This window comes from Aquarana catesbeiana, linkage group LG03 (assembly GCF_042186555.1).
Source record: "Aquarana catesbeiana isolate 2022-GZ linkage group LG03, ASM4218655v1, whole genome shotgun sequence".
Lineage (NCBI taxonomy): Eukaryota > Metazoa > Chordata > Amphibia > Anura > Ranidae > Aquarana > Aquarana catesbeiana.
The window spans coordinates 80,815,257-80,829,214 of record NC_133326.1 but is presented as its reverse complement, the minus strand read 5'-3'; the positions used below and the strand labels follow the sequence as shown (position 1 = coordinate 80,829,214).

Below are 13,958 nucleotides of genomic sequence, written 5' to 3'. Positions count from 1 at the left end.
GTAGGATGGCCAAAGTAGCCTTTTTATTACAAACCATTAAAGTGTTTGTTAAGGTAAAATGTTTTCTTCTATAGTTCCCTTTGATATATAACACTAAGCTCCCCTAAGCATGTCATTTATAAAAATATGCTTTATAATAGCTTACTTCAGAGCGCCGTTCGGGCCAAATGGGCTCCCATTTGCTGACTGTCTGCTGGTCTCCTCTCCCGAGCTGCAGGGGGAGGTGCTGGGAAACCCCCTCTGACATCAGCTGAGAAGAGGAGAGGAGGAGACTGGCGGCCAGTCACGTGAGCGCCGAACGGCACTCTGAAGTAAGCTATTATGCAGCATATTTTTATAAATGACATCCACTGGGGAGCTTAGTGTTGTATATCAGAGGTAACTATAGAAGAAAAGAAAAGGTTATTTTTAGAGCAGGATGGGAGTATCAGGAAGCTAACAGGCAGGGAGAGGGGGGAGGAGGACAGAGGGAGACACAAACACAGAAGAGCAGGGCTGCAGATGACAGAGGCACGTACTCTGACCACGGTGTCAGGGCTCAGTAGTCCTGATAAATCGTGGTTAGCGTACAGAGGAGAGGGCAGAAACTGTCAGGATCAGACGGGTATTTCAGGTGAGACAGGGGGCCAAATGACGCAGCACAATCGCTGTGCTGTATAACATGCTGTGGCCTCCCTGACGGTAATCCCGAGTGTGGCTCGGGTTTAAATTTCAGTCCCAATAGCGGTAACCCCGAGCCACACTCGGGATTACATTGCAGGATCCTGGTGCAGTGTTACTTACCTTGTCCCCAGGATCCTGCAATGTCCCCCGCAGTGTCCGTGGGCTCTGTCTCCTCCGAAGCCTCTCCGTGCCAGGCTCCGTTCCCTGCGAGCGGCGCGACGCACGGGGGCGGAGCCTGGCGGCAAATTCAAAAAAATTTAAAAACCATAACACATACAGTACTGTAATCTTACAGATTACAGTACTGTATGCAATTATTTCACATCCCTTTTGTCCCCAGTGCTTTGGCCCATGCCCTGCATGCAGTTTTATATGATATATACTGTTCTTTCTGCCTGAAAACTGGAGATTGTCCATAGCAACCAAAAAGTGTCCCTTTATGTCAAAAGTGGCTTTAGATCAGCTAGAAAACAGCGATAGTAAATTAGAACACTTGCAGAATTGAGCGATAGTGAATCGTGGGGAAATTTATTTTATTATTATTATTATATATATATTTTTTAAATTATTTATATTTATTTATTATATTTTATGTTTTTGTGTTTCAAACTTCATCATACCCGGGATATCTACTAGACTCTTGTTTGGACAGATTTAAGTGTGTTATTGTTAAGAATTACAGGCCTACAATATAAAACGCCAAATTTCCATATAATAATAATAAACATAAATAATTGTACCGCTTTCAGCACCTAAAATCCGAAATAATCATACCGCCAGGGAGGTTAAGAGAATAGGATCCAATTTTTTTGTTCTTTTGGGTTAACAAACGCTTTAAATACAACATTTACAGGAAAGTAAGTTTAATGCATATAATACAGTCAATGCATAACAAATAAACCAACCTCACCTTATGCCCGGTCTAAGGTCTTTGAAGGCCTATATACTCAGGATTAACTGGTTGTATCTGCCATCCAATCAAAAGCCCCCAGCCACAACTACACCGGCTCAGGGACAAATAACCACTTGCATACTACCAGATACAACCTAATTAATACTCCGATGTTACCATTGTATTGTTAAGAAGGGACACCCATACCTCAGATGGGCCCAACCCACAATTTTAACCAGCACTGCCTTCAAAGACCCAATAGACCCCCTGCCTGCTGCCATGACAAGAAAAAAAAATGACCAAGAAATTGAATGGCAAGCTAAAAAACATAAGAACCGAAAACCCACTACAAATACCCCAGCACCTTGAAAAAGTATTAGGCTTCCCCAAACCAAAACAAAGGGAGAGTGGGAGAAAACTGTCTGATGCTGTGATGAGCTCCTACTGAGTTCTGACATGATCCCCCTTCCTCTTTACCCACTACAGGACACAACCTCTGCCTTGAACTCTCCAATATGCTAAGCAAAAGGCATCATTCTAAATCACCCACTAATGCCGTGTACACACGGTCGGACTTTTTGACCGGACTTGTCCAGCGGACGCCGACGGACCAAATCCGGCAGACAATTAGATTGTGTATGGGCTTCACCGGACCTTCAGCTGACTTTTCCAGTCGCAAATCTGACGGACTTTACACTTAGAACATGCTTCAAATCTTTACATCGTAACTCCGCCGGACCCAGAAATCCGCTCATCTGTATGCTAGTCCGACGGACAAAAACCCACACTAGGGCAGCTATTGGCTACTGGCTATCAACTTCCTTATTTTAGTCCGGTGTACGTCATCACGTACGAATCCATCGGACTTTGGTGTGATCGTGTGTAGGCAAGTACGGTCGTTAGAAAGTCTGTTGAAAGTCCGCCAAAAGTCCGTTGAAAGTCTGTCGGACGGGCTGTCGGACTTTTGTAGCTGAAAAGTCCGACCGTGTGTACGCGGCATAATACTCCACATCTTCTGGAGGCCCCAGTCATGCTGGCCCTCCTCTTAGTTTCAATCAGCTCCAGGCCATTTACTATCTCACTGGTGGCGCATGCTGCATTCAGCTAAATTCAGAACTAGAGGCAGGATCTCCCTATGAGAAACCAATCTAGCTTTATTACTATAAAGAATGTTGAATTGTACTCCTGCTATGTGATTTACATTGGAAATAGCAGGGCCTTTATTCAGGGGGAACATTGGGGAATGCAGTTCTGGCACCTCCAGCACTGAATGTATGTAATGGCAAAAGATGCTGGGGTGTGCTGAAGGGTCCTTTAATGCTGCCTGCTGGGGGATCTTTTGCTCCTGGAGGAGATCTATTTTTCATGGTGGTCTATTGTTGCTAGGGAGGTCTATTATTGCTGCTGGTGGGGGATCTATTGTTGCTGCGGGGGGGGGGGGGGCTTATGTTGCTGGGGGGTCAATTGTTGCTGGAAGAGATCCACTATTGAGGGAGGGGTCTATTGTTGCTGGTTGCTGGGGATTTCTTATTACTGGAGAGCATACATTTTTGCAGAACAACCTATAGTTACTGGGGAGATCTATTGTTGCTGGTGAACGATCTATTATTATTGGTTGGGCTTATGTTGCGGGGGGGGGGTGGGGGCAATTTTTGCTGGAAGTGATTTACTATTAAGGGAAGGGTCTATTGTTGCTGGCTGCTGGAGAGTCTTTTGATGCTGGGCTGGTTGCTGGAAAATCTGTTGTTGCTGCCAGAGTCTAATATTGTTGGGGTCCATTGTTGCTGGGGGAATCTGTTGTTGCTTAGACTGGTCTATTGCTGCTGGTTATAGGAATCTACTTTTCTTGCTTTTCTTGTTGTTATTAACAAATTCCGTACAAATTATTTATCATAAAATGATACTTGGTTCTGTATTCTCCAAAAGGGGTGGTACTGGGAGGTGGAACCACGGGGAAGTTCCTGCATCTATTCTTTGGGGAAAAAAAAAGCCCTGGGAAATAGGATTGGCTAGCCTGTCATTTTGCCATCCACAATTTTTCCCTTTAAATTATGACTCAATTATAATAAAAAAAGTAAGCCAAATTTAGGATAACAGTTATCTTACAATATGGGAATTTGAATATTAGAATATATAATTTGTAGCTTTTTAGGTTTTAAAATGTTGTTAAGCATTCTCTTGTGATTTGGTCTTCTCAATTTGTCCTTTTGTTTAGGAAAAGCAAAATGTATATGAAACTGAATCCCAGTGCCTGGAGATGGCCAACTATTGCTCCGTGCGCTTCTGCACATACACAGAACGGCTGCTGCTGGTGATTTGTTCCACATCTTGGAAGGTGATGATCAGCTTGTTACACCCCATGTGTCCTCTGTCTCTCTGGCAGTAAGAGTCATCTCCGTAATAAATAACTGCTTTTGCTGATGTTAGATTGATATCCAGATTTCTTCTCACTTTATGGAGATGTTAAACTGGCAAATTGTCACTTCAGATCTTCTGAAAAATTGAAATGACATGGCTGATATAAGAAATATTTTATTTTCACACACTCGGAGGTTAGCGCAGTGGCTGTCCTCTAAACAAAAATCATTTTTTCATTATTTGAAGATGTGACTAGATAACAACCTTTTGACAGCATTTTTTCTAGACCATTTTTTTTGTCCAAAATATAAATGCTTTTTGGATAATAAACGTTACTTTATCAAAAAGTTTGTCTGTAATAGAAATCTGCTTACAATATTAACAAATTAATTATATAATGGTGAAGCACTTCCTCTAAACCTTATTATTAGTACTTAAATAGTGATATTTTATAAATGATCACTATTAAAAATATTAATAAGGTTTAGAGGAATTGGATATACTATATTGCATTTGATAGTGTGATGATAACATGTTGTAGTTGCTTTTTATTTAGTTTTTTTGTTTTGATAGAGTGGTGTTGAGTAAAGTAGCACAGGCTACCTATATTTATTTAATATTAATTTATAAATATTATGCTGAATATTGCACTAGTTATCATTTTCATAAGTAAATATAAAACAGTATATTAAGGCAGTCATATTCTACTACAGGCATATCCCACTCTCTCTACTCTTCCGGCACCAGATGCAGGCTCCGAACGATCCTGAACCACACTATGTGCAACACCCCAATCTTCAAGAAAAAAGGGAGGACGTCGCTTGCTGCTCAAAAGCCAGTATTCAGATTTATTGAAAAAACTGATACATAGACTCACCACCTGGTGTTACCAACCTTACGCGCACAAATAAGCTCCACGTTGGAGTGAAACGCGTAAGTTCATAACACCAGGTGGATGAGTCTGTGCATCGGTCTGTTCAATAAACCGTAATGCTGGTTATTGAACAGTAAGCAACTTTCTCCCCTTATTCTTGAAGATTGGAGTCTAGACATGTGCGATTCGGTTCGTAACGAATAGATTTTCGTACAAATTTGTTAGTATTCGAACATCCGAATAGCTGAAAGAACCAAAATATGAAAATTACGAAACTACGAATAAGCAAAAAGACTAACACGCGAAAATACGAACTTACGAACGGACAAACTTACGAAAATACTACACTCCAAAACAGTAAAAAGAAAATTACATCTATAACAAATGATTTACATTTCTTATTTTCAATCCTTTGTTCGTAATTTCGTATGTTCGGATTTTCATTTGTGTGTTTGTAATTTCGTTTGTTCGTCTGTTCATAATTTCGTTTGTTCGTGTTCTCGAATCGTTCTTTTGAATGGACAGTGTAAGTGTATCTTAATATGTATGTTCATAATTTTGTGTTCTTGAATTGTTCTTTTGAATGGACAGTGTATTCGTGAGTACTATCTTTAGCCAATCAGCTTATCCCTTTTGTGTCTGAGTCACACTGCATGGGCCAGCACAAAGGTACTCCGAATAAAAGAGACAACACAATATCATAATTAAATATATTTATTAAGTGGAATTATATGGCCACAGTGTCATCCGTGGGGGGCTAAATTGAATATTACAAATTTAAATAAATATAAAGCCACCTTGGCTGAAATACATTTAAACCAAAATAAGCAGTGTCCATCCAGCCAATGCTGGACAACTACTCCCCCATTCGGACAACATTGTGACTTTCAAAATTAGGGCGGGCGGGTGGGCGCTGCTGTCTGGTCCAATGGTCAGTGGGAATACCTCAGCAGCCCCTTTTATAGGCTTCTCCGCGCGGGTTTTAACCGCCCAATTTGACAAATCAGCTGCTCAGCTTTTGCACCAATCCCATGGCTGTTGCTGCCCAGGAATATTGCTGGTAACCTGTAAAATAGACAAAGCAGAGACTGCAGGTCTCCTTTGAGCTATCCCATGGTGGTCCAGCATATTGCTGTGACCTTTCATGGGCCAGCACAAAGGTACTCCGAATAAAAGAGACAACACAATATAATAATTAAATATATTTATTAAGTGGAATTATATGGCCACAGTGTCATCCATGGGGGGCTAAATTGAATATTACAAATTTAAATAAATATAAAGCCACCTTGGCTGAAATACATTTAAACCAAAATAAGCGGTGTCCATCCAGCCAATGCTGGACGACTACTCCCCACCGGCTGAGGCCAGCCACGAAGCTGCTGGCTGAGGCCCCCCCACCACCGTGGCCGACGCGATCAGATTTTGTAAACCCATGATGAACCCTATCCTTTTGAAATAAATCTGGCACAAAACCTTCTAATTCGGAATGGCGAAAAGATATTCCGCCAGACGAAATGAGAAAGCTGTGGATTGTCCTGCTAAGACGTCTCCTAATTCTATCCAAATAGAATAGATCGCCATTAGGTGACCATAAAAGACGCGGGATCATTTCCGAAAATGCCAATATGGCAGATGGGAACATGAGTTTCATGCACACATATCCCTTTTCATTTCGCACATTAAATCGCATGTTCCCATCTTGCCTAAATCGTTTGCCCCAGCATGAATCACTAAAATTCGAGGGGGAGGCTATATACTGGCCAAATAAACTAGATGCTGTCCAAGGTCCTGCCAAATTAAGCCCCGAACACCTGACCATAAAACTATAAATGAATCAATGTCCAGACCTAAATTGATGGAGTAGGTCCTAGTTCCGGCATGTTCGGCAGCCCAGAAAACGTAGGAGTGCCCTACTATCCAAACCACAGTTCTGGAGGGATCTGCAAAATAAAATTCACATGGTTAATAACCCCGGGCGGACGTACAGTTTATACCTGTCACTATGCCAACGACCTATCTTCATCAACTTTTCTTCTTGGAAACCCAACAAATCGGCTGTAGTGGCCGGCCCAATTCTAAATGAATGGGAAGAAAAACAAAAATTGGAGAGATTTAGACGTTTCAGGCAAGAGGCCAGAACAGCCGAAAATTGGTATCTAGTCAAAGAAGATGGGTCTTGGTGTATAAAGAATGACCCCCCAGAACAAGGTCTAACTGACATATATCTTGAGGCATGGAGGACTGGACAAATTGATTATTAGAATTGGATAGAGAAAACCACTGACCCTTACCTGCCAGCCTAGACTTAGTCCTACAAAGGAAGATATTAACAGATCCCTGATGTAAGAACACATGAGAACTACGTATAGGAGACTGAGATCTATGATTCTTGGCCATAAATTCCCCAATCCTAAGGGCACCAAAAAAGGCGACTGAGAAGGAAGCTCTGAAAAGGAGGAGCTCAAACTCTGAGGAACATACTTCTTGTAAAGCTATGAGAAGATCCAATAATAATGAGACCGAAATGGGACGCCTACTATCCTGTGAAGGATTTAGCCTCCTGAAACCCTTTATAACTTGGTTAACCTGAAAAAAGGAAGTAAGAGCAGGTAAACCAGCAAATTTTAGGAAAAACGCAAAATTTTTGCTAATGGACGCTGGGCTGAGGTGTGACTGTATGAAAGATGACGTAAAAGACAAAGCAACATAAGAAGACACGTTTAACTCGTCCAGATCTAAATTTTGGCAAAAGTAAGACCATCTGGACCACGAAAGACTATAATCCAACCAAGTCTTCTGTGACACAGAATTTTTGAGGCTTGAAAGAATCAGTTCTGAATTAAGCCCCAGAGGAAGTCTTGGGCAAGGGGAGCCATGCAGATCCGCTGATGGAGCCAATTCCTGAAATTTCTGGAACTGTGAACGAGACAAGGTGTCGGCAATGTTATTTCGCACACCAGCTATGTGTTCAGCCTTCAACCAAATATTAAAACGCATACAATGAAGGACAAGAAAACGTAGCAGCTTAATCACAGGTTCAGGTTTAGATGATAACGTATTAACAGCAAAGAAAACACCTTTATTATCAGTGTGAACTTTGATTCTATGATTTGAGAAAACATCCTTCCAAACTACCAAAGAAACTATGACCGGGAATAATTCCAGAAGGACGAGGTTCTGAAGCACATCCTTCTGCAGCCATTCCTCATGCCATTTACTAGCACACCAATGACCATTCAGAAATGCACCAAAGCCCGATGACCCGGCCGCGTCTGTAAAGATTTCTAATTGATTGTCATCAATAAATTCTTGCTGCCATATCGCAGAACCATTAAAAGTGCACAGAAAGGAATCCCAGATCCTAAGGTCATCCTTAATGCCCTTGGAAATACGAATATGGGAATAAGGGTTAGTAAGACCCCTAATGGCCAGGGAGAATCTGCAAGAGAATACTCTAGCCATAGGAATAATTCTAGCTGTAAAAGCGAAAAGACCAAGTAACAATTGAGCCTCCTTCAGAAGGACCTTCCTTCTCAATAGAAAAGATGATATCAACAATCTCATTCTCAAAATCTTTGGCAACGGCAGTCTAAACTCCATAGAAGCTGAATCTATGATAATTCCAAGAAATTCGATAGAAGTAGATGGAAGGACTGTTTTTTCATGTGCAAGAGGAATGCCGAAGTCTTCGCACAAATGGAAAAACATCTGTAGGGATTCTAAACAGGCAGGGGAGCCATAGGGGCCGATAAATAAAAAATCATACAAATAATGGAAGAAACCTCCTTGGGGTAACATTTCTGACAAAACCCAGTGTAAAAAGGTGGAGAATGCTTTGAAGTAAAAACACGACAATGAGAACCCCATGGGCAAACATTTGTCAAAGTAAAATTGGCCCATAAACTGAAAACCTAATGAGTTGAAACCCTGAGGGTGAACTGGAATAAGCCGAAAGGCTGATTTAATATCGGCTTTGGCCAATAGGGAGCCTTGGCCGAAATGTTGTAGCATAACCAAAGCATCATCAAATGAGGGATAGAACACTGGAGCTTCCACATCAAAGACTTCAACGTTTAATGACGAGTCTAAGGGATAAGAAAGGTGGTGTATCATACGATAACACCCACTCTCTTTTTTAAGAACTATACCTAGCGGAGAGATACGAAAATCCTGAAATGGGGGAAAAGGAAAGGGGCCTGCAACCTTGCCATCTGCCAGTTCCTTGGAGATTTTATCTTGAACCACCAAAGCATATGTATGAGCAGATTTCAAATTTTGTACCATAGTGCAACCCACTCCCTTAAATGATGGAACTAAGAAACCTTCCTTAAAACCTTCAATTAGCAGAGCCGCCATCCTGCGATGAGGGTAGTGCTCTAACCATGGAAGCATTTTTGCTAGCTTCACTGGAGTCCGTGCCTTTCCCATGAGTGTCTCTGGGAAGTGGCTGAAAAGAGGACGCGGCAGATTTACAAAAACACCTACTGGCCGCATGGCTCCCATTACAATGGGAGCATTCATGCTTATACCTGCAGTTTGTTAGGAATCTGCATTGACCTTCGTTAAAGGCAAAGCAAAAGCCTTTTTTAAACGTATTTTGAGCACTAGATGTTGATTTAGGAGCGAACTGGGGTCTAGGTGGTAACATAAGATTTAACCATAAACCCACATCTTTTGACCCCCAATGTAATGAGGGGTGAACTGCTAATTTTTGACGGAAATTCTCGTCGTATGTGTACCATGCAGTTCCACCAAAATGGCGAAAAGCCTCCGCAATTATATCCACATGCTGGAATAAACCTGAACATTTGCCAGGAAAGCGTTCCTCCATTACTGCTGCATAAATACAAAAGGCCTGCAGCCAGTTCTGGAATGTTTTTGGGATAGCCCTCCTCCTATCCTCCGCAGACCTATCGCCTGTTTGCTTGTCTGTTTTGGACAAAAATTCCTTTGAAGCAGGTAACAGTGATAATATATCCATAAATTCGCCCCTCCAAATTTTGTCTTTCACCACCTTAGGCAAATAAAAGCCTAATGGTGACAAAACACATGGCAGGGCCTCTTTAAAGGATGATTCCCCGACCGTTAAAGCTGATGGTCTAAGAGGTAAGGGGGGTTTAATCAGTAGTGAAGGGTTAATAACCTTAGATTGTGTTATAATTTCCTTATCTTCATCGTGTTAAACAGGGTCACACAAACCTCGCCAAACTGAACCAACATCATTCATAAATTCTGAGAATTGCATATTATCCCCAGCACCATAAGAATGTGCCCCTGAATGTAATATATCCAAACCCGTATCATCAGCACCAGTGACCTGTGCCCTCTGATATTTCTTAGTGGCAGCACCACTCAGCTGCAAATCATGCTCTGCACCAGTAACCTGTGCCCCTGAAAAAATCACCCCTATCCATTTCTTGTAATTGCAAAGCATCACATGCACCAGAAACCTGTGCTCCTTTTGTTTTCATATCAATATTAGCACCACTAGTGTGTGCTCCCTTGAATCTCTGCAACACTGTAGATAATGAATCGACTAAACAGGAAAATTCAGACACCTGAGGTAACATGTATTTCTCAGGCTAGGTTTCCACTAGTGCGTCCCCAAAGTCGCGCGATTTTGCCGCGATTTTTTACCGCGATTTTACCGCGACTTTTTACCGCGATTTGAAGCAATGCCTGTATCTATGGACCTCAAGTCGCATCAAAGTGGGACCAAAGTAGTGCAGGGACTACTTTGAAGTCGCTGCGACTTGAAGTCGCACAGATATGAACGGTACTCATTAGAAATCATGGGAAACAATTTGTCATGCGACTTTTCAGTCCCAAGTCGCATTAAAAGTCGCACTAGTGGAAACAGAGCCTCAACCTCCTTAAGGCTAGGTTTCCACTAGTGCGTCCCCAAAGTCGCGCGATTTTGCCGCGATTTTTTACCGCGATTTTACCGCGACTTTTTACCGCGATTTGAAGCAATGCCTGTATCTATAGACCTCAAGTCGCATCAAAGTGGGACCAAAGTAGTGCAGGGACTACTTTGAAGTCGCTGCGACTTGAAGTCGCACAGATATGAACGGTACTCATTGGAAATCATGGGAAACAATTTGTCATGCGACTTTTCAGTCCCAAGTCGCATGAAAAGTCGCACTAGTGGAAACAGAGCCTTACTGCTGCTGTTAGCTCACTCGGTTCAGCTGAAGGTGGAGTAGCGCTGCTCTTCCTCTCATGAGGTGCATTCTGTGATACTGTACCGCCGGCTCCCTCCCAGCCTGTCGGGCGAGGAGAAGCAGCTGCTCTAATACACTTCTTCTTTCTTCCCAACTGACGTCTCGCCCTGCCCCCGACCGGGGCCAGCTTCTCCTTCTCTTCACGGGGTGTGGACGAAGGCAGAGATGTGCCACTCTCCTCTCCCAGGCACCGTATCAGCCATTCCTCACCACCCTCGCTTTCTGCCTTTTCTAACAGGCGGCGTAGGGGAGACTCACGGCTGCTAGGTGAACGGTGCTTCATGCTGCAGGGGGCTCCGCTGCTGTCTGGTCCAATGGTCAGTGGGAATACCTCAGCAGCCCCTTTTATAGGCTTTAACCGCCCAATTTGACCAATCAGCTGCTCAGCTTTTGCACCAATCCCATGGCTGTTGCTGCCCAGGAATATTGCTGGTAACCTGTAAAATAGACAAAGCAGAGACTGCAGGTCTCCTTTGAGCTATCCCATGGTGGTCCAGCATATTGCTGTGACCTTTCATTCCTGAATCTTTTTAGATTCAGTTGAGGAAGAGACTGAGTCAGGTCTCATGACTGAGGGAGTGGACAGGACTTATTAGAAAAGCAAGCATAGGATTATTAGTCTTTATTTGCTACGAAAGTACGAATCAATGAAAAAGGCAATCTCTCACAAAAGTAACAATTACTAAATTACGAGTAGTGTACCGAATAAACGAAAACTATTATCTAACAAAATTACGAATTACGAATCAAAGAAATTTAGACTAACGGGATTACGAATCATTTCGTATCAAAAAAAATATAACTGTTACGAAAATACGAACGAGTCTGAATATGAAAACTCGCGTCTTACGAAATTATAAATCTTTACGAATCAACGGAAACGTAAAGAAACAAAACAAAACAAATTTTTTTTGTTGTGCACATGTCTATTGGAGTCTTCCAAAATAACTCACCTCTTTAATACCTGTTGCTAGGGGGTCCCTCGTAATCTGCCTTTTTTGATGCCTGGGCTCCTGACGTCACTTCCCTCGGCGCAGGAAGGGAGATCAGCTCTCCCCCCTCACTCTAGGCAATCATCTGGGACAAGTGACAGGTCCCAGATGATTGCACGGCCAGTCACGGCGCGCGTCCAGTCACGGCCCGCGGCGCGGCTCGCGCATGCTCAGTGGGTGCCCGGCTGTGAAGCCACAGCCGGGCGCCCACAGTTAAAATGCCGGTGCCGCCGAGCGGAGGGGGAGACAAGCGGGGCTTCGATCTCCCACATTGCTGGACCCTGGGACAGGTAAGTGTCCGATTATTAAAAGTCAGCAGCTGCAGTATTTGTAGCTGCTGACTTTTAATTTTTTTTTTTTTTAGTGGGAACTCAACTTTAAGACCCCCGTTCACATCTGAGCGATTTTCTGCTTGAAGCTTGTAGCTCTAAAATGCTCAACAAGCCAAATCCCATTAATTTCAATGGCCCCTGCTCACATCTGAGTGTTCTGTTCTGTCGCCTGAAGAAAAACGACTGAAGCTCAAAAAAGTACATGAGCTTCTTTTTGGCAGTTTACAAGCGTTTCTGGCGCCCTAGACTTCAATAGAAACCCCTGACTTGAGCGTTTCACTAGCGTTTTCTGCTCAAACAGCAGCTCTTCACCCCTAATTTCCGCTCCCTCTCCTCATCCTAGTGCTTTCTATTGGCCAAGCAAAAATGCTTAAAGCTGTAAAACGCTTGTAATACGCTTCTAAAGCGCTTTAAAATAGCTTGTAAAAAGCTTTAAAAAAACACCCAAAAAAACGCCAGTAAATCGATACGCTCAGGTGTCAATGGAGCCTAATGATTTTTTTTTTATATACATACGAAAGGAATCAGCCAAGGAAAATGATTCATTATGATCACTGTGTTGCCATGTATACCTTGTAGTTACTGATAAACATGGGAGCAGACATAGTGGAATCTGCGTGATTTTCACTCTTGGAGAACATATAATCATTGCCTCAGCTTTAGGTGATAACAGTGAGCTTAGAAGCTGCACACTTTTAATAATGGCAAACAAGAAGCACTTTTTTTTTTACTCAAGATACAGTATAAAGCATTAAGGAAATAAGGACATGTCCCTTCCCATATGAAATGTGCATTGTGATATGTTCACCTTAAATACTTACTTATACTAATTTGCAGTGGTAATTGTCAAAATTTACTTTTAGAAGAGATCTATTAAGAAAAAAATACAAAACCCACACTCTTGAGAAAAACAGAAGCTGGCTTCTGATTGGCCAGTGCTTACCAATCAGAAGCTGGAATTGTGCCTGTTGCACCCTCCACCCGAGAGACAAATTAAGTTACACATGGAAACGGGTTTTGCTCAGACAACCACCCACCCAAGAAGTGGGGTTACTTTTATAGTTCACTAATTTAGCAGGGGTAAACTGGGTTGATGGGGGAGAGGCTTATTGGGATACTGTGAGATAAGAAGTAGAAACCCACCCCTGCCTGATATCAGGTTGTATATACCCTTAAAGCGGTAGTAAACCTCTGGGTGATTTTTTTTTTCTGACCTGAAAGGTAATTCCATAAAACAGGGCTCAAAATTTCAAGTTCTGAGCTACTAGCCAGGTCTCAAGGATTACTCGCCACCAATTGCCCCGCTCAACCACTACCCTGCCCCGCCCCTAATTCTACCCCTAAACATGCCCTCATAAATTATCTCATGAAGTGACACCTAAATGTTTTATGCAGAATTAAGTTACAAAAATAAATATTGACAACAACTTTATTCATGCTCGTCCAATGCAGCCTGTGCCCGCCAATGCAGCCTGTGCCCACCAATGCAGCCTGTTCCTGCCAATGCAGCCTGTGCCCCCCCAATGCAACCTGTGCCGCCAATGTAGCCTGTGTCCCCCAATGTAGCCTGTGTCCCCCAATGTAGCCTGTGTCCCCCAATGCAGCCTGTGTCCCCCAATG

The 13,958-nt window shown here is 42.7% G+C and overlaps 1 protein-coding gene across 5 annotated transcripts in view; it reads left to right on the top strand.

Annotated features, from left to right (window-relative positions):
* WDR72 (WD repeat domain 72) overlaps positions 1–13,958 on the top strand; it is a 501,920-nt gene that overhangs the window by 125,921 nt on the left and 362,041 nt on the right. For all 5 annotated transcript variants that reach the window (XM_073618748.1, XM_073618747.1, XM_073618749.1 and 2 more), the window contains one exon: positions 3,771–3,890. In XM_073618748.1, the coding sequence (XP_073474849.1) occupies positions 3,771–3,890 (120 nt within the window). The remainder of the gene's footprint in view (positions 1–3,770; positions 3,891–13,958) is intronic.